This window comes from Oryx dammah, unplaced genomic scaffold, assembly GCF_014754425.2.
Source record: "Oryx dammah isolate SB20612 unplaced genomic scaffold, SCBI_Odam_1.1 HiC_scaffold_21, whole genome shotgun sequence".
NCBI lineage: Eukaryota > Metazoa > Chordata > Mammalia > Artiodactyla > Bovidae > Oryx > Oryx dammah.
Window position 1 is genome coordinate 8,263,177 of NW_024070205.1, and position 27,330 is coordinate 8,290,506.

Here is a 27,330-nt window from a genome sequence, read left to right on the forward strand (position 1 = left end):
AGAATGGCTCAGCCTTAATAACCTCAAGTGAAATTGCACAGCTCACTTTCTGTTAGCTACAGCCATTCCCCTCTGTGTCCTACCTGTCCCTTAGCTGTAGTTATTATGCAACCTGCCAGTATCCTGTGAGCAATCTCAGGATACAGCTGCCCACGTCCTGTTAACTCCTTCTGTTACACCCCTGCCCTGGTCCTCTTCATTGAATCTGTTGTGCTATACATCCTACGTGTATGCATGTAGCTGTAACTGTTAAATAGTCTGGCCTATTCACTATCCCCCACTCTTTTGCAACCATCATCTGACATCCTATTCATAACATCTTCAGTGCTGACTCACTGTTCACTTGTTGTTAAGTCCAGATATCAAAAGCCCACCAGGCAGCTGCACACATCGATTCTGGGGGCCTAGCTCTGAATGTACAGTGTGTACAGGGGCCTTAGTGTAGGATCTTTTCCTTTGAGCAGTATGGTACAGCCCACCAGTCAACAGAGAGAGAGAGAGTGTGTGTGTGCGTGCGTGCAAGTGTTTGAGGATGGTGGGGATAAGGGAGTCTTCCGGACACACAGGATTGGAAAGCCGGGTAAGAAGGGACAACATGGAAGAAGACTACTTACTGGGAAAGGCGAGGGGACGAGAGGACTGCGGGATGGTGTCAGTGCTCACTTGGCAGGACAGAGCCCTTTTCGATGCCACTTTTTCCACTCATGGTTGACAAGTCCGGATGACCGTGCGGCATAGCAGCCCTTGGCATGTTGCCAGAATGGCTGCCCACCCCAGGTTCTTTTCAGTTTTATGATCCTGCGCTTACCTGAGCTCTGATGAAGGGGGCGCTCTGCCCCTAGCATGCCCCCTACACTTGGGCCAGACCTGCTTGGTTAGCAACTGCTGCAGGTGAAGACCTCGTTCCTTCAGGTGAGCACAGAGGAAGACGTTCACGTCTAGAACAGGGCCAGGCCCATAGCAGATGTCCGTCGCGTGTTGGTTGAACGCGGTGGAAGGGCGACTTGTGGAATCCGTCTTTGCCTTGTCATCACCGATCTTAACTGCTGAGGTCAGGAAAGGAGAATGGGTTCTTGGCAGCTATCTGGCACACACTGGGGTGACTGGCTGTAGGCACACGTGTGTGATAAAAAGACCAATGAGCTGTGTGGACATAAGAGAGTTCCCAGGAAACCCTTTGCCTTTCTGAAACACTTTTTAAAAATGCTACCAAGCCTGTGATCTTCTTTGATGTATGTTGGGCCTCCCATTGTGTGGATGGAGAAGCTGAGATGGTGCTGGGGTCTCCGAGCGGAGTCAGGACTGCGGCCATCTCGCTGCCTCTCTGCCTGGCATGCAGTGACACGAGGGGGGATTTTCAGGGCCCAGCGGTGGTCCAGACTGAACGCACCTCTGGTCAGGGCTCCCTACACCTGTGTGTGCTGGGCAGAAGCTTCCACGTGGATGTCCCCCGACAGCCACAGGGCTAAGCACAGCTGTGCATCAGTCACCACAGCCCAGCTTTGTGTAAGTGAAACCGCTTTGTTCTCCCGCCTCCGCAGCCAGTCTCTGGCTCCCGTGTTTACCAAACACCTGCTGATGCCTCACCCTACACAAAGCTGAGTCCGGGGCTGCCTTCTGTACCTGAAGGCACCCCCCCGCCACCGCCTCTTCCTGCTCCCTGAGGTTACTGAGGACCAGATGTAACAGGTCCCCTGACATCGTCTGAGCCACGGTGGTGACAGATCGGAGGGCCTCCAAGCAGGATGGGTCCATCTTGAGGCTGAAAAAACTACCTGGTTGTCCTGGGCTTCTGTGTGCTTGTGGATGTTGCGCAATTCAGTGGTCAATGTATATTTTGTGATTTACTATGGGCCTTGTGGACTTTTCATCTTTTTTGGTTATTAAATGCTTTAGTCTTCTACATATGTATTCTTCAAACGCTTGTCCTATTTCTAAACATAGTTTGCATGTGTGATAGGGCTCCCCTCATTTTATGAGGACCCCGGTGGGCATGTAGGGGTCCACTTGCTGGTGGATGACCCCAGTGGGGATGTAGGGGTCCACTTGCTGTTGTTCCAGTTTGAACACCATGAGGTGATCTAGGAGACGTGTGTCTTAATGCCTAAGCTGAGGCTCATGCTGTTTCTTAGGCTGCCTTCTCTGGTGGGGACGGTTTGCACCAGTGGGAGGTCCTGCCCCAGGCATGTCTAACCGTTCTCCCGTCTGCTGCCCTCCTGCAGGCTGGCCGTGTGTGACCCTGTCTGTCCTGGGATTCCTGTACTGCTACTCGCACGTGGGCATTGCCTGGGCCCACACTTACTCTGGTAACTGACGGCGCTGGGCCCGGGTCCGCCCTAGTCACTGGTTTCCAGGGCACGTGCTCCACCCTCACCTCGAACCTCAAGGTAACCTCCAGGGAACCTGCTCATCTTTTGTTGAAGTCACCTCACTCCAGGACTGGAAACTTGAGCTCTCGTAACTTTGGGAACTTAGAGATCCTCTTCCCAGCCTCCTCCTTTGCCTATAGAGTAAGCTGGACCCCAAGCAGTAAAACGTCTTGCCTAGCTGTAGACAGTGATGTTGTGGTCCAGACCTCAGGTTCTTTCTCCTTTACCAAGAATTAAATGCAGTAGACGTTTCTTGATTGAGGCATATAAATTCTGATTAGTGATAGGCCTGTCTTCCACTGGGCAGTGTTTCTGAAACGTGTTGGGTCAGTGGCATTTGAGTGACCCCTTGCCTGCTTCCTGCAGCGCAGTTTCTAGAGCCAGCTCTGAGGGTCACATCACATTCAGCTCCTCGGCAGGGGCGTGGCAAAGCCACAGCTGTGTTGCCAACTACTCGGTCCAAGGAGATCGAATATAGACGTCAGTACCCAAGGAGGGGTGCTACTTGAGTTCATCATTCATCAGGGTGATCGCCATTTGACTGCTTGTTCCCTAGATTTGCAGGGAAGTATAAACAGAGGAGTTCCTCTACCTGACAGTTAATTATTTCCTAGTAAGGGAGTATAATTTTAAAAAAAAGAAAACAAACAGGGAATAGTGTATAACAGACAGGTGCTATGGGGCAAGGCAGAGGGGAAAGAGGACTTCCTGTGGTCTCTCCTCTCTCCATGCAAGTCCCAGCAGCCCTCCCCCACCAAGTGGGTCAGACTCAGTGGTTTACACTCAGCGGTTGATGTTGTTTGTTTTGTTTCCAATAAAATGGAGCTCTTTCTACCATACAGATACTTCATATTTTTGTAAAACTGTCTTGAATATGTTTTGAAGAAAATGTTTAAAGTCGAAACACACTTACTTAATTCTGAATTATGCACTCTTCTGGAAGGATGCTAACAGGCTGCTAATGGCCTCAAGTGGTAGATAATTCAGAATACTTCCATTTGGCTTTGCTTTTTTTTTTTTTTTCTTTTCTGAAGGGGTAGAGGGTAAGTGAAGCAGCTTTAAAATTTGAATCCATAGTGTACCCAATTATGGGAGAACAGAACAACATCTCAAGCACATGAATTAATTGTCATTGAGTAGAGGGTGCATGCGGACCTGGTCTGTCCCCACTGTCTCCCGTTAGTCATTTGCTATTATCCTTGTGTCCTGGCTGCGGTTATTAGCTCAATGAGATTTAAACTTGCGGAGTGCAGGACCCGTCATTTTGCTGGCGTCCTTTCTTCCTGGCCACTCTGCTTGGAGGCAGGTGGGGAGGGGACCCGATGTGTGTGGCAGAGGGTAGGCACACTGTGTTAGCTGCAGCAAAGGGCAGAGGCTGGAGGGGGACAGGCAGACCAGGGCAACAGCGGCCTTGGCAGCTGGCCTGATAAAGGAGGAGGAGACACAGGCTGGCAAGTCCTTGTGCTTGGAAGTTTTCAGGAGGAGATGAGGTTGAGGAAGGGTGAGCAGTCAGATGAATACAGTAAAACTTCAGGGACTCTTAACACAAATTCAAGATTTGTAATCAGCCAGAGGTCTTTTAGCTGAAGTTTATAGAGGAACAAAATCATGTGAAGATAATTGCAGGGAAATGTCTAATGTATGGGGTTCCCAGGTGGCGAAGTGGTAAAGGATCCTTCTGCCAGTGCAGGAGATGCTAAGAGATGTGTGTTCAACCCCTGGGTCAGGAAAGTCCTCTGGAGGAGGGCATGGCAACGCGCTCCAGTGTTCTTGCCTGGAGAATCCCATGGACTGAGGAGCCTGGCGGGCTACATTGCCTGGGGTTGCAAAGAGTCAGACACAACTGAGCATGCACACACACGCCTAATATATGTGTGTATATAAATATATAAACAGTATATATCTATCTATGTGTTTAGTCGCTCAGTTGTGTCCAATTTTTTGTCACCCCACGAACTGTAGCCTACCAGGCTCCTCCATCCATGGGATTCTCCAGGCAAGAGTACTGGAGTGGGTTGCCATTGCCTTCTCCCAGGAATCGAACCCGGGTCTCCTGCATTGCAGGCAGATTCTTTACCATTTGAGCTACAGGGAAGCCCTTATAAATATAAGTAATGCAAAATATTTTCAACTCTTTGGAGATGCCATTTTTATAAAAACAAATAGGCTTATTTACTCATTAAGCTATACTGGAAGAATAAGTGAATATATTTGAAAGTAATAATCCTGAATTTCTTTTCAGCTATTGTATGATTGAGTGGTTCTCAGGAATGAGTACATGATTATTGTGTTTAGCTGTATATTTGAGGCCTAATTAACCAATATGTGAATAACCATCCAGGACCACTGTTATCTTAACCTTAACCTCTTACTTTTCTCCCACTGTAATATGAAAATGACAATGTCTGTTTCCATGCATATGAACTCAAATTCTTGGAGCTGTTTTAAATGAAGGACTCCTGAGGTGTCTGAGCAGACAGAGCAGTCCCAGCTGAAGGACATCTGATGTGTCACTTTCCATACTTATCAGCCCGGGGCAACTTCAAGCATGGGGCAGGGACAGGTCCCAAGGTCACTTCTAGCCCCAGGATCCTCTGACTCGCTCCAGGCATGATTGCCATGATGATTTCCAAGGAGGCCAGGAACACGTCGGAAGGACAAATATTGGTCATCTTGACGAATTCCTGGGACCGTGCAAGAAGGCGGAAAAGTATTTCATTGTTTCCTCAGATTAATTTATTTGAAAAGTGACAGCAGAAGCCCTTTGTTCTTAATAGTAAAGACTGTAGACTTAGAAAATAAATCAGTCATATATAATATGGTATAATCTATATATTGGGAGAATGGTAATTTAGTGGGAGGGAGTTTCCCCTTAAAGAAAGAGCCTACTCATTGCTTCTTTATTTAAACTAATATAATGATTGACTAAGCAGTATAAGAAATTAATGTAATGAATTTCTTTTCTAGCAAATGTCCCAGAATATATCCATACAGAAAGGCCTACTACTGAGAAGCCAGATTATCTCAATGGTGCTATCCTTTCTCAGTGTGTGTTGAGATGCCTCTCTTTCATTGAAATCGTTATATTTTTGGAACAAGCCAGCAAAATTCCTCTTTTTTTTTTTTTTAATTGAAACCCATTTGGCATCCAAAATGTAACATCTATTACTTGGCTCTGTGTTACTTAGTCCTTGTGACTAATTATAAAAACCATATTTACAGAGAAAGATGTACTCTTTAGAGCACCTCAATGGTGAAAAACAATATTTAGTGCTATATTAGGTGAAACTTTTGAAATGAGCATCAGTCATTTGGAACTTTAAAAAAGCCATCACCCTTAGTTTTATTATGCTTTCCTATAGTGTTAAAAAAAAAAAAAAAGGGCTTGTAGAGAAAGTCACTAAAAATACTAGATTTATACTGCAGCCCAATGAAATCAAGCAGAGGCCTGAATGTGGCTTGTGGATCACAAATTCCTCATCCCTGAGGTAAGTTCTACCGTCTATCAATAGAAAAGCGCCATTTGTGAAATGCGATCCATTGGTATGACCTACGGGCTCCTGCTGGCAATGTTGCGGAGGATTGTGCTGTGAGCAGGAGGCGATATCTGTTACAACCACAGCAGAGTTGCATCAGTGCTGGTGTACAGCACTACCGTAGGGACAAGCAGTTTTCTACCTCCATCGCTTCTGAGACCATCAGCGAAAAAAGCACAGGTCAGAACTCATATTGTTGGCACTGAGTCTTTCCAGAAAGACTTGGTTTTTGACAGTATGTTTTAAAAGGCAGCAAAGCATGAACAAACAGATTGCAATCCAAATTGTTCAGGATTGAAGCGTTCAGATCTAGGTGGGAGGTCAGCTTCAGCTCTGTGTTCAGTCAGTGTGCTGTACCACAACTGCCCAGTGATGCCAGGTTTGGAAGGCATCTCTGTATGTCTCCATAGAGATAGTGCTATTTCAAGATCATATGGCAAAGCACCTTCAGAACCATTCTCTCACTGTGCACAACTCTGGCACACAATCTTGGTGTCTCTAGAATTTTAAAATTCTCCAAAAACCACAGTCATAGGTGCTGTCCAAATTAGAGGTCCCCAGGCTTTTGAAAAGGTCTATGAGAGTACCACCTAGTTCTTTTATCTTAGGTCTGAACCCCTAATTCAGTGCCTGGAAGTTTATACAATAAAAGGCAAAAGCAATCATGTATGATCATTATAAAATAGTTTATTTACCATAATAAATAAAATTAAACTTTTTTTTTCTTTTTACAAATATCACTTGTGCTTATTTAAAAATGTTGAGAAGGGAATATCAGTGGTGGGGCCACCCATTCCTCTTCACGTCCCCGGGTTGCAGTCAGACAGCGGAGTTTTGGCAGCGTCCTCAGCTGACCACAAAAATAGTATCAGCTCATTTGCACTTCTGTTGATTCATGCTTCTTTGGACTAAATGACAGATACAAAGGAAGAAGAGAAACCCAGTGGAGGATTTGGCAGGACTCAATGGCAAGAGTGTTAATACAAGGAGGAGTCCCAAAATGACGAACCACTCGTGAGCAGAAGTGTCCTCAAAGGACTGGCAAAATGTGGGACAGTCTCCGACGGATGCATACACACAGTGTCTGAATAGTGAGAATACATTCATGGCAGGGTGGGGGGTTGCATCTTTCTTCATATAAAAGCAGTTCATATCCTGATACAAGATCCATGAACATCTCCTTGAATGACTAGTGGATCTGTTGGCTGACTCTGAAGTCACAGATAAAAAGACAGCGGCTCCAAGAAACGCTTCCTGGCAGGTACTGAGGGAGGGCACCCACCGGTCTGGCACCTGTGGGGTCATCAGGTCCAGTTCTAGAGGTTCCAGAATAAGTCCGATAGGCTCATGTGAGAATGAAGTTTCATTTGAAACTAAGTTAAGCTGGAGGCACAGTCAGTCAGTTGAAACATCTCAACATGAACACCCTGGGTGCCGTCTCTGATGGCTGCAGTTCGTGCTGGGGGGACGCTGAAATCTCATCCAGTTAGAGGGCACGAGAGCTGGTGAAGGTCATTTTTATTGACGCGAGCGAGAAGGCAGTGCAGTGACGGAGAGACAGAGGAGAGGCCGTGTGGGGGCCTGAGCAGGCCTTCGGGGGTCTCCTCTTTAAGCAACACTACGTGAGGAGGGGGAGAGGGAAAGAGTGTTGGCAGCGCCATCACGGTTGGAGTTCCATTCAAAGGTCTTAAGGCTAAACACCTGTAGAGCAACACACTCTACAGTCTGTTCATCAAACGCACATCAACTCGGATGGGTGGCAGGGCTCCTGACATTCCGGGTGCCTGTGCCATCTGGCCGTGAATGCAGCAAGGGCTTCTGAGGCTCCTTCCTCCACCTGCCTGGGGCTTCTAAGGCATTCATTTCCTCCCCACCCAGGCTTGGGTGCAAAGTTTAACAGCTGGCTTAACACTTTCACCTTCCACTTACCGATCCAGGAGAGACAGGTCGCTGGATGGTGGTGTGATGGAGGGCGTTTTTACTCTGAGCTGGCTGAAAAAGGATTCCAGGAAAGGACCCTGCTGTTTGGCCATAGGATGCGCTGTGTGTCAGAGCACTTAGGATGATCTAGAAGGCTGAAGGTAAAACAAGCCCAGGGACTGGATAACAAGAACTGGAAATGGCAATGAGACACGTGGGCCCATGTGGCTGTGGCACTTTTGGAAACCAGTGGTTTCCGACTACTGGCTACAAACTCTTGTGCACACAGGTTTAATCTGAGGTCCGGAATATAAAGAAAGGTCTTGGAAAGAATCAAGCCAGAGGATGTGAAGGTGAGGGAGGGGATGGGTGACGGAGCTACAGTGATTGTGCGCCAGACCAGGGCTTCTCAACCAGATGGCTGTGTCCCGCTGCCTCCTACAGGAATCTCGTCCTACCCAGAGGAGGAGCCTTGGCGGGTATATGGAACAGCAACACTCCTTGCTGGAGATGATGCCCTCCGCCAAGAATGTGCATTCCATCTTGTTGACCATCTTCATCACAGACTCAACCCTCACCCCTCACCTCTGTCAGCAGGGAGGGAGGGGTTCAGGCACAACCTCCTTCTCCAACGTGTGTCAAGGATACTCCCTGGGAAACGGGGCCTCCCTATGAATGACATCCAAAGTAAGGAACTGATGATGTAAAAGATCAGGTAACCAGCAATTCCTGGGCAATGGTATAAAGACACCATGTCGCCTTCCCTCAAAAAGAAAAACAGCTCAGGTTAGTCTACATCCCTCAGCATAACTTTTCTACACTCTAAAGGTCGGGTCCAATACCCAAACAGTTTTTGTTTTCCCTGATCTCTCTTCAGCCACCAGATAATGATTTATAGTGGAAGGTTGAGTTGGTGGTATCTGAAGCTTGTGGTCCTCGCTTGGGAAGCCAGAGCAGCATCTGGGCAAAGGTAGGCAGTAAGCACAAAGCAGCCTGTGGCCAAGTGCATGTCATAAAAGTACAAGTAAAGGTTTGGCTCATTAAAAAAAAAATTTTTTTTTCAGAGAATCATTATAGCAAAAATCCCACACATCCTTAAATGGGGAAGAGTGAAAGCATACACAGCCCTGCCTGTGTTGCTCTGTTACCCCCAGGAGCTTGGGGTTGTGGGCCCTGTGACCCCCAGATGAGCGGATCCAGGCTTCTCGCCATGAGCTCAGTTTGAATCCTAGGAGTTGATCAAGCAATGTATTCATGAAACATTATTTTTCTCTCCACTCAGGTCTGGACTTCAAAGCCTCACACACGAGCATCCTTGCCCCTCAGGCAGAGCTGGAGGGAAGGGCCCACTGGGTCCTGGGCAGGGGCTTCTGAAGCTGGGTGTTGGTGTTGTCAGGGCCCTCATCCTGCGATCCCTGCTGGCTCAGATGGTAAAGAATCTGCCTGCAATGCAGGAGACCTGGGTTCGATCCCTGGGAGAAGGCAATGGCACCCCACTCCAGTACTCTTGTCTGGAGAATCCCATGGACAGAGGAGCCTGGTGGGCTACAGCCCATGCGGTTGCAGAGTTGGGCACGACTGAGTGACGAGCACTTTCACTTTTCCCCTGCCTTACAAGTGGCAAGTCCTAACCCTGGGGAGCAGGTTCAGAGGCGTGTTTAAGGAATGGCAAACTGCAACATTTCAGGGACAGCGGGCAGATGCGATTCCAGGCTCGGCCCCAAGGACTAGTTGGCAGCTTCTCAAAGAGGCTGAAAGCCCCACAGCTTACCCAGAAGCATTAACAGTCCTGACTCTCCGCCCTGGGGAATGTCACTCCCCCCCCCCCCCGCCCTGTTTGCTGCCATCTGAGGCTGAATCCAGTAATGTCTCAGGAAGCCTGGGGGCACCCATGTAAACCACCTGAAAAAGCTGGGCAAGTGTGTGTGGCCCCTGAGGAAGGACCCTCAGCTGGACCTCATTCTCTGCTCTCCTGGGCAGGCTGTGCCAAGCCAGCAGCCGGGTGAGGACAGCCCCGTTCCACAGGGACAACTTAGGTCCAAGTCCTGGGTCAGGCCGTGCCAATGAGCGGGACTGAAGGGGGAGGCGGGCCCAGACAGGCGGCTTTGAGAAACGCTAGACATCTTCGGGCAGGTCCTGACCTGGCAGGTTCCCCTCAGTACTGAGGGGAATCACCACTGGGACCTAGCCTCGATCTCTGCTGCAAAGCAACGCCAGCAACGCACAGGACTGCCACAGGGCAACGCGTGCAAACTGTGAGTGACCTGGATGATCCCATGCTCGCTCACAGTCCAGATCACTTGCCCTCCTAATTCCGCTCTCTCCAAGGTGAGTTTTCTGAACTTCCAAACTTATCAATTTTTAGGGTCCTGATGATCCCTCTTTCCTTTCTCAGATGCCCCTGAAAGGAGCCCAAGCATGGGAACAAACGTGACCCCAGGTGACTGTGAGGCAGTGCAGTGTCCTCTGAGCATCATAGTTGAGGGACGTGGATAGCCCATAGCTGGCTCCGTGATCATCGTTCTAAGCTCAGACTTTCCTTGTAGACCACAGCTCCAGTCACCTCTCTCTCACTTGACACACAGTCTAGAAACACCTGCCTCTTTCTCTCTCCTCTCCTGAAGCAAGTACAGTCATAGACCTGCAGTCTCTTGGTTTCTTTCCAAGTCCTACTGACTTTCGTATGAGAGAAAAAGATTAGCTTTAAAATAAGGCCAAGCACGGCTCCCAAGTGTCCTATAAATGAACCCATGCAGTGGACAAAATACAAACTTCTCTAGGGGCAGTCCCAGTGAGAATCATATAAACATTGTTCTTGTTACAGTCATTTTACTGAGGTTTTGTGTGTGAGTGTCTCTGTGTCTGTTTTGCTAATAAAGCAAATCCGGGCTCATCACCCTTCCTGCCGATGCCCCGTACCCTGAGGAATGCCACAGGAACACTTAGGAAGAGGTCAAGAAAGAAAAGCAGCAAGGGGCCTGTGTGATGTGGCCAGTGGCATGGAGCCGGGCCAGAGATTCATCTGGAGGCCACAGGGCCCTCCCCTTCTGCGCTCCCTTAGCAGCTAAGGGCTGCAGATCACAGCCCAGAGAGTCTCTGGCTCCCCATCGCCAGTCTCCAGTTCTTGCCTCATCTCTTTGGGGAAAACAGACCTGAAGATTCTCAGCTCTAAGTGTCTAGAGGAGGCACCCAAAGCCATCTCAGCTGCTTTTCAGCCTTGACTGTTCAAGACAGGAAGTCAAGAGGCTCTGCCCTCCCTCAAGCTCCCTTTGTCCCAAGCTTGTTACAAATGACGATGGTACAAAAATAGACAGTGACATCAGACATAGGCTGTCCAAGGACAGGGAACGCTGGGAACTCCCAGTGCCCACCGCAGCCTCTGGGGGTCTTGGCAGAGAAGCCCAGTGTGCTAGTACACACGAGGGGTCCTTGCTGCTGTCCCACCCATCCCCAGCGGTTGCTGTTTCTTTCCTGGTAGTTCTCGTGTTGTTACAAATATCATGGCAGTAAGAAAAAATTAAAAATGAAGGAAAATACCCTTTAGACGGCATGCCCCCCTTCCAAAATTCTGCAGAGAGAGTTCAGACGCAGCTCCCATCTTGCAGGGTGGGGGCACATGGCTCTCCCCAGAGGGAGAGAGCCTAAGTGACTGGTCCCACTTGCGTTTTCTTGGGAAAAGCCTACTTTGAAAGTTGGTCATGTAGGTGTGTGTGGCGGTGTCTAGGGCAGGACGGTAGGTTTTTGTCATCTTGGACTTTTTTTTTTTTTTAACAACAGACCTCTCAGCTTGCGCCAAAAATGTCTCTCTCTGACTCTGGGGACTGGGGCCTTGATATTTCAAACAGCTCCTGAGGCGACTGAGAGGATCTTCTGGAAGTTAATATCCTGAGTATCTCAGAGAGCTGTTTCTCAATGCTCATCATCTTGGTGCTCAAGGCCTTGATGTCCTCCTTGAGCTCGTGCTTCACCTCCAGGACGGCGGCCTGCAGCGTCTGCTCAGGGATGGGGTAGAAGGAGTGCTTGACCTCCGCCAAGATGGGGCTCCGGTCCTGGGGGCTTCTGGCTTCGCCAACGTTGTCCAGACGCAGGTCACTCTTGGTGATGCCGCTGTCGCACGAGTCCGTCTTCTTGAGTGTGGCCTCGCCGGCGGCCTTCGTCCTCTCGGGGAGCGTCTCCATGGACTCGGCCTTGGACACCTTGCTCCAGTCCTCGGTTTTCCCGCAGGCATCCTTGAAGCGGGCCCAGCCCTTGCGCTTGGCGCAGTCGGCCCCGCCGGCCTTGGGGCCCAGGCCCTCGGCCCCAGGCGCCTGCAGCCGGGCGTGATCCAGGCCCGCCGGGGCGGCTGCCGGGAAGGCCACAGGCGTGGCAGGGCTCTCTCGGACGGTGACGACGCTGGCCTTCGCCAGGCCGTGGTGGCTGTGCTCGGTGAGGACGCTGCCCTTCTCCACGTCCAGGTCGTCCAAGTCCCGGCCGCCCCTCTCCGCGGCCAGCCTGGCCTCCTTCTGTTGGCGGAACCTCTGGAAGAGCCGCCGGACGGGGTGGTCGGGCGGCAAGATCAGGGGGGCCTCATTCTTCCGCTTCATGCGCTCCTCTTCCTCCCGTTTCACGTCACTGATCTTCCGGAACACGATCTGCAGGGAGACACAGTACAAGCCATGTTAACCCAGCTGTGGTGCCAGACCACCTGACCTGCCTCCTGAGAAGCCTGTATGCAGGTCAGGAAGCAACAGTTAGAACTGGACATGGAACAACGGACTGCTTCCAAATTGGGAAAGAAGTATGTCAATACTGTATATTGTCACCCGGCTTATTTAACTTATATGCAGAGCACATCATGTGAAATGCCGGGGTGGATGAAGCACAAGTGGAATCAAGATTTCAGGGAGAAATATCAATAACCTCAGATATGCAGATGACACCACCCTTATGGCAGAAAGTGAAGAGAGTGAAAAAGCTGGCTTAAAACTCAACATTCAAAAACAAATGAAGATCATAGCATCTGGTTCCATCACTTCATGTCAAATAGATGGGGAAACAATGAAAACACTGACAGACTTTCTTTTCTTGGGCTCCAAAATCACTGCAGCCATGAAATTAAAAGATGCTTGCTCCTTGGAAGAAAAGCTATAACTAACCTAGACAGCGTACTAAAAAGTAGAGACATCACTGCTGACAAAGGTCCATCTGGCCAAAGCTGTGGTTTTTCTAGCAATCATGTACGGATGTGACAGTTGGAATCATAAAGAAAGCTGAGTGCTAAAGAATTGATGCTTTTGAACTGTGGTGCTGGAGAAGATTCTCAAGAGTCCCTTGGACTGCAAGGAGAGCCAACCAGTCCATCATAAAGATAGTCCTGGGTGTTCATTGGTAGGACTGATTTTGAAGCTGAAACTCCAGTACTTTGGCTACCTGATGCGAAGAGCTGACTCACTGGAAGACCCTGATGCTGGGAAAGATTGAGGGCAGGAGGAGAAGGGGACGACAGAGGATGAGATGGCTGGATGGCATCACCAACTCGATGGACATGGGTTTGGGTGAACTCCAGGAGTTGGTGATGGTCAGGGAGGCCTGGCGTGCTGCGGTTCATGGGGTTGCAAAGAGTCGGACATGACTGAGTGACTGAACTGAAAACTGGTGCTAGAGAAGACTCTTGAGAGTCCCTTGGACTGCAAGCAGATCAAACCAATCCATCCTAAAGGAAATCAGCCCTGAATATTCATTGGAAGGACTGATGATGAAGTTCCAATACTTGGACCACCTGATGTGAAGCGCTGACTCATTGGAAAAGACCCTGATGCTGGGAAAGATTGAAGGCAGGAGGAGAGGGCACTGACAGAGGATGAGAAGGTTGGGTGGCATGATTGACTCAATGGACATGAGTTTGAGCAAGCTCCTAGGAGATAGTGATGGACAGGGAAGCCTGGCGTGCTGCAGTCCATGGCTTCACAAAGAGTCAGACAGGAATGGGCAACTGACCAACAGCACTGGTCCAGGCACCAGTGATGGGGTAAGTCTGGATCCTCCTTAGCCAGACAATCCTGCCAGCCCACAGGAATGCCTGATGTGTTGGGCATGGGAGACCCATGCTGAATCCTGAATAATGTAGATAGGGAGACAGGATGCCCCAGGGCAGAGGTGGCTGCTGTGCCTCACTCATCTCTCTGGAGATCCCTCTGAAGGCTCACTGAGCAGTGGGCCTTAGTAGACAGTCTGGGAGCTGAACTGAATTGGCACCCAGTTCTTCAGATAGCAGGGCTTCCTGAGCAGTTGTTTTCAAGTTTGTTTGAGAAGGTAATCCTTCTGGGAGCTGAGGTGAGTCAGCACCCTTGACTGCCTCTCCTGGGTTGCATTTCAGGAGGGCCCAGCCCCTCTCAAGCCCTGACCAGACCCAGGGAAGCAGGGTCCCCGTGACAGGGTCCCCACAGCACAGGGAGGGGAGACAGGCCTGGAGGGAGGTGAACCACCTGGAGTCCTGACAGCACAGAGGATGGGAGTCCAGTGGCTTAAAAGGGCTTAGATTGCGGAGTAAAAACATTTATAAAATGTCAGTTCTCAGTGGTTTGAGTAAATATAGAGACTGAGGTATGAATCATAGCAAACTGTGGATAAACCAAAAGAGATTTTGGTTTTAATTGAATTTAGACATATGTCCCCAATCTGAAACACACAGAGAAGAGTAGAAAGAAAACTCTGCCACTGACCAGCTGTGTGACCCTGGGCAAGTCACATCCTTCCTTGGCTGGACCAGATCAACAATTCTCAAATCTAGCTGCACTTAAAAGCCACGTCAAGGAGGAGGTGGTCTCTACTGAGGGAGACTTCCCCATGGCAGGGTCAGAAACGCATTTGCAGCAAGCTCTCAGGTGCTGCTGACCTAAGCAGCTGAGGCCAGTGCTGCTGACCAGGCTCTCAGAACCCCAGGGCTGAAGACTCACTGTGCTGTCCTCCGTGTGTGCACCTGCTTATGCGTGAGTGTGGCCATACACCACCTCTGCGCCCTCCTCTGTGATGCTGAGACTGAGCTGGGCACAGAGTGGGGTCGTGGGAGAGGAGGAGGAATGACCCCAGTGAGCCCCCGTCCCTGAGGATGACTGAAAGGTGACTGACTGGCAGGCTTTACAATCACTTATGCCACCTTTTTCCTCTGACTGGACAAAAGGCTGGTTTGCTGTCTGGGGTGGAGGACACCAAGCCAAGCAAACATGTGCTGAGCACCTACTGTATGCAAGGCACATACCCATAACCACTCCATGACAGAGGAAGGCCAGGCCTTTTTGTCCAGAGCTGGAGTCTATGTTGGCACTGACTCAAGCCACTTAGAGGGACAGAGCAGCGTGGGGTCAGGAGGAAGGCCCACCGGAATGTCCCTAAAGGCCCTGGTGACGCTGGTTTCCTCATAGTTTCCTCAGCCACCGGCCCCCTCCACCAGTAGCCCTGCCTGGTTTTATGACAGAGCATAAAGCATGAAGATTAATGAACTTGACCATTTAAGAAACTGAAAGCGCAGAAAAACAAGCTGCAGATGAAGAGATATGAGAAGGCTTTTTGAAAAGGCTGCTTCTTAACCCCCTCAAGATGGCCATTTCTGTTTCCTGTGGAATCAAATGCTACATTTTTCTCTCAACAGCATCAGCAACATATGGTCCATGCAGACATGGAGTCTCAGAGGGTGCAGGGCTCCCAAAGAGACCGAGGCCAGTCCAGGTCAGTAATCACTCCCTGAGCTAAGCCTGTGTGCTGCTGGCGCCTGGAGCTAGAAGGGAAGAAAGCACAGTGCTGCGCTTGAGGCAGACTCGCAGCTGAAGTACAAGGGGCTGAGTTTCCCCAAGGGTCGTGGAGTGCGGGGCGGGTGGAGTCACGTGCAGTGATGGGCAGCATGAGCACAAGTTTTGGATCCCAGACAGGCCTAGGACCATGGTCTTCAAGCTTCAGTTTCTTCGTCTGTGAAAGCAGATAGCTCTACTGGTTCCCTGGTGGCTCAGATGTAGAGAGTCTGCCTGCAATGCAGGAGTCTAGGGTCGGGAAGGTCCCCTGGAGAAGGAAATGGCAACCCACTCCAGTACTGCTGCCTGGAAATCCCATGAACAGAGGAGCCAGGCGGGCTACAGTCCACGCGGTTGCACAGAATCCAGCATGACCGAGCAACCGACACTTAGTATCATGAGGATGAAGTTGGATAATACAAGAGTCTTAAAAAGAGTTCTTGACATTCAGTAGTCGCTGAGTAAATGTATTATGTATCATTCATTGTGGGGGCAACCCTTGAGATGATTCTAGAAGGATGAGCTGGAATTAGTCAGGAATAAAAGGTGAAAGACTTGGGCAAAGGTGTTCACACAGGAAACAGCACATGTACTGACACGAAGGTAGAAAGGCCACCCAGCAGAGAGCCGTGTCTTCATGGCAGCAGGCCCAGTGGGAGGAGACGACTTTGTTCAATGTTTGATGGTGTGCACTCTCTCACAGCCTCCTTGCAGCAGCCCCAGCAGGTGGGGACAACCATCCTCATTATTTAAATGAAAACACCAAGTTTAGAAAGGGTAGCTGACCACCTAAGGGCACTCACAGAGTGGAGCTAAGACACAAACCCTGGCCATCTGAGCCCCCTTCGTACCCATGTTCTGAGTCGTTCAGCTAGGGACATGCCTTGATTTTAGGGAAAAGGATGATTTTTCTCTCAGATGTGTTGATTAACTCCACCTCTGCCCCACCACCTCTCTTGTAGTTTGTCTTACTCTCTGTCCATCAGCGAGCTTTCTAAAGAATTCAGGGACAGCATTGTGAAGCAGAGGGGTCTGGCCAAGGGGCAGTGAGAGACCATGAAGCTGAGGATCTCAAAGAATCTAAGAGGAGGAGGACTCAGATTAGAACCTATTAGTGTGGTCCTTGACTTCACGTGAGAGCCAGGTTTGGAGTGGTTAAGGTGAGAAAGAAGACCTGTGAGGACACAGGAGCTGAGTATTTTGGTTCCTGGGAAAATCTTGCCTCCCTGGAGAGTGGTGAGGCCACCAGTTACGCTCAGGGCATGGCCTGAGGTAGAAGGAGCAGGAGTCCCGGTGGATTTTGTCCACAAAGAGTCTAGAGACCAGCGGTCCTCTGGGTCCATGGCACCCAGAGTGCAGCTCACAGGCCAGCCCCTCCCATGCGCCATCTGCAGTCTCCTCTGGCATCAATCAAGAATGACCTTGTCAGACCCTTTAGTGACATCCTGTGAGGACTGGCATCATCTCTTTTAAGGGCCCCCACTGACAGCGAGAGGATCAGCAAAGTCTTCTGTGGACAGACTAGCCTGGGTCTGTTCATCTGTCGTCAGGGAGGCTCAAACCCAAGAGTAAGTGAAGGAGACGCACCCCTTGTTTGCTGCTCAGAGAAGAGACGCTGCTGTTGAGTGGGTGTCACTGGCCTTGAGTGTTTCTCTGAGGCCATATTTCTCATTCTCTTTCTCACTTTGTGAATTACAGGCACCAGAAGATACGTCCACCCGAACCTCACGATGTGATGTTGTTTGGGCTTAGGGTCTTTGCAGATGTAATAAGGTAAGGATGTTGAAGTGAGATCACTCTGCATCAGGGTGGGCCCTAAATCCAAGCATGAGCATCCTTCCAAGAGATAGAAAAGAGAAGACATAAAACAGAGCAAAAGGCTGCATGAAGATGAAGGTAGACATTGGAGTTTTGTAGACATTGGAATTTTGTATTTAGCTACATCACTTTGCCAACAAAGGTCCATCTAGTCAAAGCTATGGTTTTTCCAGTAGTCATGTACGGATGTGAGAGTTGGACCATAAAGAAAGCTGAGTGCCAAAGAACTGATGCTTTTGAACTGCGGTGATGGAGAAGACTCTTGAGAGTCCCTTGAACAGCAAGGAGATCAAGCCAGTCAATACTAAAGGAAATCAGCCCTGCATATTCATTGGTAGGACTGACACTGAAGATACTTTGGCCACCGGATGTGAAGAGCTGATTCACTGGAAAAGACCCTGATGCTGTGAAAGATTGAGGGCAGGAGGAGAAGGGGCGACAGAAGATAAGATGGTTGGATGGCATTATCGACTCAATGAACATGAGTTTGAGCAAGCTCCAGGAGATAGTGTAGGACAGGGAAGCTTGGAGTGCTGCAGTCCGTGGGGTCACAAAGAGTCAGACACAACTAAGCAACAACAATTTAGCTACCAGCCAAGAAATGCCATGGACTGCAGATAGCACCAGAAGCTAGGAGAGGCATGGACTGGTTCTCACAGCCTCCAGGAGGGGCCGACCCTACAGACACCTTGGTTTAAGTGTCCATCCTCCACACAGAGAATTCATTTCTGTTGTTTGTAGTCACAGCCCTAAGACTGGGTTCCTATACAGCTTCTTATTCCCATCCCCTGAGTGTGGTCCTCCCCCAAAGCCCTGCCCTATTCTCTCTGTGCTTCATGAGGTCTTTCTCTGCTTCAGTGCCCACCTCACCTTCGTGCGGCTAAGAGCCAGCAGCGGTGCTGACAAGACTGGTACAAGCACCCTCCCTGCTGGGACCCTGAGGACATTTCTCGTTCTTTCTAGGCTTCAGTTGTCTTATTGACAAAACTTCTTACTTTGAGCCTTGCTGCAGTGATGCGATGAAATGACATTTGTCAGAAACCCCTCCCTCCCTTCACATTCACAAGCAATGCTGTTTTTTGCTCCAGCCCCAGCTCTAAACCTGAATCTTCCCATGCAGAGCATGGCTGTATCATTGCCTCATTGACCCCTCAACCTCCACTCTCCCAGCCAGAGCAGCCTCTCCTCCCACCCATCTTTCCTGTGTGTGAGCCAAGCCACCAGTCAGGCAGGAGGAAATGGGGAGCTGGGGACAAGCCTCCCCCCTCAAAGATGCTCCAGGATTAAGACAAGTGGACCAATGTTTCCTCCAGCACTCCCTCAACAATGCCTCCCTCCTGTCTAGGGAAGCACTAATCATGACCTGTGAAATGAAGTTAACACTACTGTTTCATGATTCCACAGGAAAACTTAAAAGTGGAAGATGCTCAGAACTATGACAAATAATCCTAAAATTTATATGGAACCACAAAAGACCCCAGATTGTCAAAACAATCCTGAGGAAAAAGAACAAAGCTGAAGGCATAACTCTTCAGGCCTTCATTCACACAATGCTACAAAGTCACAGTAATCATAGTATTGGCACGAAAACAGATGTATAGATCAATGGAATATAATAGCACAGAAACAAACCCACACACCTATAGTCAATTAATCTATAAAAAGGAGGCAAGAATATACAACAGAGAAAAGACAGACTCTTCAGCAAGTGATGTTGGGCAAGCTGGACAGCCACCTCTGAATCAATGAAATTAGACCACTCCCTCACATCATATACAAAAATAAATGCAAAAAGGTTTAAAGACCTAAATATAAGACATGATGTCATAAAATTCTTAGAAGAGAACATAGGCAAAACATTCTCAGGATATAAATTTTAGCAATACTTTCTTAGATAAGTCTCCCAAGGCAAAAGAAATAAAAACAAAAATAAACATATGGGACCTAATGAAACTTAAAACCTTTGCAGATTAAAGGAAACCATCAACAAAATGAAAAGACAACTTACATAATGGGAGAAAATATTTGCAAATGAGGCAGCTGGCAAGGGCATCATCTCACACCTGTCAGAAAGGCTTCATCAAAAAGACTACAAGTAATAAATGCTGGAGAGGGTGTGGGAAAAAGGGAACCCTCCTACACTGTTAGTGGGAATGTAAATTGGTGCAGTCACTATTGAAAACAGTATGGAGGTTCCTTTAAAAGTAGAACCACTATATGATCTAGTAATCCAACTTCTGAACATATATCCAGAGAAGACCATAATTTGAAAAAATACTTGCATCCCAGTATTCATAGCAGCACTATTTACAGCAGCCAATACATGGAAACTACCCAAGAGCCCATCAGCAGATGACTGGTTAAAAATACATGGCATATAATATATACACTGGAATATTATTCAGCCATAGAAAGGACAAAATATTGATATTTTCAGCAACATAGATGGACTTAGAGAATATCATATTCAGTGAAGACAGTCATAAATATTATCTGGTATCATTTATATGTGGAATCTAAAAATTGAATCTACATACAAAATAAAGAGAGACTCACATAGGAAAGAAACTCATGGTTCCCAAAGGGGAAAGGGAGGTAGGTAAGGGATAAATTAGGAGTTTGGGATCAACAGACACAAAGTATTATATATAAAATAGATAAGTAACAGGGTTTACTGTATATAAATTTACTGTATATATCACAAAGGGCTGGCTATATTCAATATCCTGTAATAAGCAATAATGGAAAATAATCTGAAATATATATATAACTGAATCATTTTGCTGTACATCTGAAGCTAACACAACCTTGTAAATCAACTATATTTTTTAAAAAGAAGGCAGAAGATGACTTGTGACTTGCAAAACTCAAATCCACCATATACTTCTCTGCCTAAACATTTATCTCACTCCCCACCACTTCCTTCAACTTATACTCCTGCACAAACCTGCTCACCACAGCTCTGGAAAGTTGGGACCACATATATCTCCACCCTAAGCATAGTCTTCTGAATATTCTTTTGGCCTCTGATCTCAGACAGAGGGAAAGTAGGGGTATTTGTCCTGTAAACAGCAGCAAAGGGACCCATAAGGCAGGGGAGCCAGTGTGGGCACTGAAGGTTGACTTTTTTTTTCTACTTTAAAAACTTTTATTTTATAGTGGAATATAATTGATTTCCTATGTTGTGTTAGTTTCAAGTGTATACCACAGTGACTCAATTGTGTGTGTGTGTATATTCTATTCTTTTTCAAATTATTTTCCCATGTAGGTTATTACAGAACATTGAGTAGAGTTCTTCATGCCATACAGTAGGTCCTTGTTGGTTATTTTATATATAGTAGTGTGTACACATTAATCCTGTCCTCCTAATTTATCCCTCCCTCTCACCTTTCCCCTTTGGTAACTGTAAGTTTGTTTTTTAAGTCCATAAGTCTGTTTGTTTTGTAAATATGTTCATTTTTATCATTTTTCAACAACTAAATGATATCATATGTGCTTAGTTGCTCAGTTGTGTCCAACTCTGCAACCCCATGGACTGTAGTCCGCCAGGCTCCTCTGTCCATGGGGATTCTCCAGCCAAGGATACTGGAGTGGGTTGCCATGCCCTCCTCCAGGGGATCTTCCCAACCCAGGGATTGAACCCAGTTCTCCTCCATTGCAGGTGGATTCTTTACCATCTGAGCCACCAGGGAAGCCCTGATATCATATGCTATTTGTCTTTCTCTGTCTGACTCGTGCAGGTTGACATTTCACTGCCACCACTTCACATCTGATCACTCTACCGTGTTTCCACTCCCTCCCTTAGCTTAACCTTCAACAAGAAAAGTGGCCAATACCAAGCAGGTGCTCAATGAAGCACCAGATATTGGGCTAAGCACTTTGTTTGCATCAGTAATCCACTCCTCACCACCACCCAGTGACATGGACAAGGAAGTCACTCACCCAGGCAAGTGTGCACAAAATCAACACACAGAAATCCCTTGCATTCCTATACACTAATAATGAGAAAATAGAGAAATTACGGAAACAACTCCATTCACCATTGCAGTGAAAAGAATAAAATACTTAGGAATATATCACCTAAAGAAACTAAAGACCTATATATAGAAAACTATAAAACACTGGTGAAAGAAATCAAAGAGGACACTAATAGATGGAGAAATATACCATGTTCATGGATCAGAAGAATCAATATAGTGAAAATGAGTATACTACCCAAAGCAATCTATAGATTCAATGCAATCCCTATCAAGCTACCAACGGTATTTTTCACAGAGCTAGAACAAATAATTTCACAATTTGTATGGAAATACAAAAAACCTCAAATAGCCAAAGCAATCTTGAGAAAGAAGAATGGAACTGGAGGAATCAACATGCCTGACTTCAGGCTCTACTACAAAGCCACAATCATCAAGACAGTATGGTACTGGCACAAAGACAGAAATATAGATCAATGGAACAAAATAGAAAGCCTAGAGATAAATCCATGCACCTATGGACACTTTATCTTTGACAAAGGAGGCAAGAATATACAACGGAGAAAAGACAATCTCTTTAACAAGTGGTGCTGGGAAAACTGGTCAACCACTTGTAAAAGAATGAAACTAGAACACTTGCTAACACCATACAAAATAAACTCAAAATGGATTAAAGATCTAAATGTAAGACCAGAAACTGTAAAACTCCTAGAGGCGAACATAGGCAAAACACTCTCCAACATACATCACAGCAGGATCCTCTATGACCCACCTCCCAGAATACTGGAAATAAAAGCAAAAATAAACAAATGGGACCTAATTAAACTTAAAAGCTTCTGCACAACAAAGGAAACTATAAGCAAGGTGAAAGACAGCCTTCAGAATGGGAGAAAATAATAGCCAATGAAGCAACTGACAAACAACTAATCTCAAAAATATACAAGCAAATCCTGCAGCTCAATTCCAGAAAAATAAATGACCCAATCAAAAAATGGGCCAAAGAACTAAATAGACATTTCTCCAAAGAAGACATACAGGTGGCTAACACATGAAAAGATGCTCAACATCACTCATTATCAGAGAAATGCAAATCAAAACCACAATGAGGTACCATTTCATGCCAGTCAGAATGGCTGTGATCCAAAAGTCTACAAACAATAAATGCTGGAGAGGGTGTGGAGAAAAGGGAACCCTCTTACACTGTTGGTGGGAATGCAAACTAGTACAGCCACTATGGAGAACAGTGGAGATTCCTTAAAAAACTGGAAATAGAACTGCCTTTATGACCCAGCAATCCCACTGCTGGGCATACACACCAAGGAAACCAGAATTGAAAGAGACATGTCTACCCCAATGTTCATCGCAGCACTGTTTATAATAGCCAGGACATGGAAGCAACCTAGATGTCCATCAGCAGATGAATGGATAAGAAAACTGTGGTATGTATACACAATGCAGTATTAATCAGCCATTAAAAAGAATACATTTGAATCAGTTCTAATATGGTGTATGAAACTGGAGCCTATTATACAGAGTGAAGTAAGCCAGAAAGAAAAACACCAATACAGTATACTAACACATATATATGGAATTTAGAAAGATGACAACGATAACCCTGTATGCAAGACAGCAAAAGAGACACAGATGTATAGAACAGCCTTTTGGACTCTGTGGGAGAGGGAGGGGGTGAGATGATTTGGGAGAATGGCATTGAAACGTGTAATATCATATGTGAAATGAATCGCCAGTCCAGGTTCAATGCATGATACAGGATGCTCAGGGCTGGAGCACTGGGATGACCCAGAGGGATGGTATGGGTAGGGAGGTTCAGGATGGGGTACACGTGTACACTCGTGGTGGATTCATGTTGATGTATGGCAAAACCAATACAATATTGTAAAGTAATTAGCCTCCAATTAAAATAAATAAATTTATATTAAATAGTATGACCTACAAAAAAAAATAGGCAGAGGACTCAAATAGACATTATTCCAAAGAAGACATACAGATGGCCAAGATGCACAGGGAAAGATGTTCAACATTGCTTATCAACAGAGAGATGCATATCAAAGATACCACCTCACACCTATCAGAATGGCTATTATAAAAAAAGAAATAACAAGTATTGGGCAGGATGTGGAGAAAAGAGAATCCTTGCGCTCCATTGGGGGGAATGTAAATTGCTGCAGCCACTATGGAAAACAATACTCAGACTCCTCAAAAAATTAAAACAGAGCTATCATATGACCTAGCAATTCCATTTCTGGGTTTTTATCCAAAGAAAATGAAGACACTAATTTGAAAAGATATATGCACACTAGTGTTTACAGTTCAGAGCAGCATTACTTACAATGGCCACAATATGGAAGCAGCCTAAGTATCCATTGATGGATGAATGCATAAATAAGATGGGGGACACACACAATGGAATACTACTCAGTCATTAAGAAAATAACGAAATCTTGCCATTTTTCAACAACATGGGTGGACCTTGAGAGTATTATGCTAAATAAGTCAGAGGAAAACAAGTAGTGTATGATTTCACTAACGTGGAATCTAAAAAAATTAGACAAATGAATAATCAAGATAAAACTTACAGATACAAAGAACAGATTTCTGGTTTCCAAGGGGACAGACAATATTGGGAAGAGGGTGAAATAGGTTAAGGGGACAGATGCTTAGTTAAACTAGTCATGGGATATAATGTACAGCATGGTGACTATAATCAATAATATCATATGGCAAATTTGAAAATTGCTCTCATCACACACACCAAAAAAAGTTTGTAATTTTGTATGGTGACAGATGGTAACTAGACTTATTGTGGTGATAATTTCACACTGTATACAAGTATCAAATCACTATGTTGTACAGCTGAAACTAATGGGATATTGTATGTCAATTATGCTTCAATTTAAAAAATGATAATTCCACTCAAAGTAATCTATGGATTTTAGTACTATAATGGTGCTTTTACACAAATAAAGTAATGTACCCTAAAATTCATATATTCTCAAGGCATTCTGAATAGCCAAAACTATCTTGAAAAAGGAAAGCAAAGTTGGAGGTCTCATGCATGTGTGCATGCTAAGTCTCTTCAGTCATATCCGACTCTGTGTGACCCCATGGACTGTAGTCCACCAGGCTCTTCTCCAGGCAAGAGTACTGGAGTGGGTTGCCATGCCATCCGCCAGGGGATTTTCCCAACCCAGGGATGGAACCCATGTCTCTTATGTCTCCTGCATTGGTAGGCAAGTTCTTTAGCACTAACATCCCCTGGTTAGATCTGGAGGTCTCATACTTCTAATATAAAATCTTACTACAGTAATCAGAATAGTGTGGCACTGGCAGAGGACAGATTTATAGGACTATAAATAGAACAGAGAATCCAGAAATAAACCCTCATCTACAAAGTTAATTATTTTTGACATGCTTGCAAATGCAGGAGATGTAAGAGACATGGGTTTGATCCCTGGGTCAGGAAGATTCCCTGGAGGAGGGAGGGCATGGCAACCCACTCCAGTATTCTTGCCCAGAGAATCCCATGGACAAAGGAGCCTGGCAGGTTATGGTCCATAGAGTTGCAAAGAGTTGAACATGACTGAATTAATTGAATAGTTAATTATTTTTGACAAAGGTTCCTAGGAAGACAGTCTTCATCAAATGATGCTCAGAGAAGTGGATATCCATATGCAAAGCAATGAAGTCAAACCCCTTCCTTATACTGCATACAAAAATTAAGTCATAGAAGATCACAGATCTAAATGTAAGAGGTAAAGCCATAAAATTGTTTGAATTTTATGTTATGTTAGAAAACATATGGAAAAATGTTCACAATATTGATTTGGCAATGATTTTTTAGCCATGAAACTGAAAACATATGGAATAGAAGAAAAAATAGGTAAATTTGACTTTATCAAAATTAAATATGTTTGTGCCTCAAAGGATACAATTGAGAGAATGAAAAGAGAATTTACAGAATGGGAGAAAATACTCCTCAGTCTCATATCTGATAAGGATTTAATATCCAGAATATGTAAAGAATTCCTGTCACTCAACAAGAAAATGCAGGCCATCCAATTTTAAAAGATGTGAATGACTTAGATATTTCTCAAAACATACAAATGGCCATGAGCATATGAAAAGGTATTTAACAACATATGTCATGGGCAAAGCAAATGAAAATCATGAGAGATCACTTCATATCCTTTAGGATGTGTTGTGCTGTATTTAGTTGTTTAGTCGTGTCTGACTCTTTGTGACCCCATGAGCTGTAACCCACCAGGCTCCTCTGTTCATGGAATTCTCTAGGCATGAATACTGGAATGGATTGCCATGCCCTCCTCCAGGGGATCTTCTCAACCCAGGGATCGAACCCAAGTCTCCCGTATTGCAGGTGGATTCTTTACTGTCTGAGCCAACAGGGAAGCCCAAAAATACTGGAGTGGGTTGCCATCCCTCCTCCAGGGAATCTTTCCAACCCAGGAATTGAACCAGGGTCTCCTGAATTGCAAGCAGATTCTTTACTGGGCGAGCTATGTGGGAAGCCCCTCCTTTAGGATTGTTATTAACTTAAAAAATAGAAAATAACTCATTATGACAAGGATGTGGAGAGATTCAAACTCTCATACATTGCTGCATCCTCTATGGAAAACCATTCATCAGTTCCTCAAAAAGCTATCACAGAATTACTATGTAATCCAGCAGTTCCACTCCCAGATGTTAATATAAACAAGAGGAACTGAAAAGCAAGCACTTGAACAGGTACACCAGTACTCAAATGCAGTATTAGTCACTGTAGCCAAAAGGAGGAAATGACCCAAATGTCAATCAACAAATTAATGGATAAACAAAATGTGATATATGCATAAAATGGAATGCTAGTCAATCATTAAAAAGAATGAAGTTCCGATTCTTCTAAAACATGGCTGAACCATGAAGACACTATGCTAAATGAGATTAGCTGGACACAAACAAAAAAGATATAATTCCACTTACATGAAGTACCTATCATAAATAAATTTATAGAGATATATAATTCCACTTACATGAAGTACCTGTCATAAACAAATTTATAGAGACAAAAAGTAGATTAGAGGCTACCAGGGCTGTGGGGAAAGGGAGTTATTGCTTAATGGTTACTGAGTTTCTGTTTGGAATAATGAAAAATGATGGAAATAGATAACAGTAATTGTTGCATGTACATGTAATTAATGGCACTGAATCATGCACTTAAAAAAATGAAAGATGCTCAGCAAAGGAAACAATAAACAAAGTGAAAAGACAGCCCACAGATGGGGAGAAAATATTTGCAAGTGATGTGACCAAGGGATTAGTCTCCAAAATCCACAAACAGCTCACAAAGCACAACATCATCAAAACAAACAACCCAATCAAAAGATGGGCAGAGATGGGCAGAAGACCCAAATAGACTTTTCTCCACAGGAAGACATACAGATGGTCAAGAAGCACATGAAAAGATGATTAACATCGCTAATTAATCAAAAGTACCCTGAGATATCACCTTACTGCAGTCCAAATGGCTATTGTCCAAAAAATCCACAAACAATAAATGCTGGAAAAGGTGTGAAGAGAAGGGAACCCTTCTACACCATTGGTAGGAATGTACGTTGGTATGGCCACTATGGAGAACAATATGGAAGTTCCTTAAAAAACTAAAAATAGAGCTACCATATGACCCTGCAGTCCCACTCCTGAGCAATATCTGGAGAAAAACATGGTCTGAAAGGATACAGGCACCCCAGTGTTCATTGCTGCACTGTTCACAGTAGCCAAGGCATGGAAGCAACATAAATGTCCATCCACAGAGGAATGGATGAAGATGACGTGGCACATACATACAATGGGATATCACTCAGTCACCAAAAAGAATGAAATCATGCCATTTGTAGCAACATGGATGGACCTAGAGAGTGTCATGCTGGGT

At 46.0% G+C, this 27,330-nt stretch overlaps 2 protein-coding genes and 1 long non-coding RNA gene across 5 annotated transcripts in view; 2 read left to right on the plus strand and 1 right to left on the minus strand.

The window, feature by feature from the left end:
• HHAT (hedgehog acyltransferase) overlaps positions 1-3,452 on the plus strand; it is a 362,562-nt gene extending 359,110 nt beyond the window's left edge. For both annotated transcript variants that reach the window (XM_040263100.1, XM_040263101.1), the window contains one exon: positions 2,223-3,452. In XM_040263100.1, the coding sequence (XP_040119034.1) occupies positions 2,223-2,314 (92 nt within the window). In that variant the 3' untranslated portion in view covers positions 2,315-3,452. The remainder of the gene's footprint in view (positions 1-2,222) is intronic.
• An 8,118-nt stretch (positions 3,453-11,570) lies between these two features.
• Positions 11,571-27,330, minus strand: part of KCNH1 (potassium voltage-gated channel subfamily H member 1) — a 427,208-nt gene continuing 411,448 nt past the window's right edge. For both annotated transcript variants that reach the window (XM_040263098.1, XM_040263099.1), the window contains exon 11: positions 11,571-12,456. In XM_040263098.1, the coding sequence (XP_040119032.1) occupies positions 11,608-12,456 (849 nt within the window). In that variant the 3' untranslated portion in view covers positions 11,571-11,607. The remainder of the gene's footprint in view (positions 12,457-27,330) is intronic.
• LOC120880030 lies at positions 13,711-21,421 on the plus strand. The gene is made up of 4 exons (XR_005724939.1): positions 13,711-13,832; positions 15,453-15,529; positions 17,287-17,361; positions 21,147-21,421. It is a non-coding gene; the product is annotated as an uncharacterized LOC120880030 (long non-coding RNA).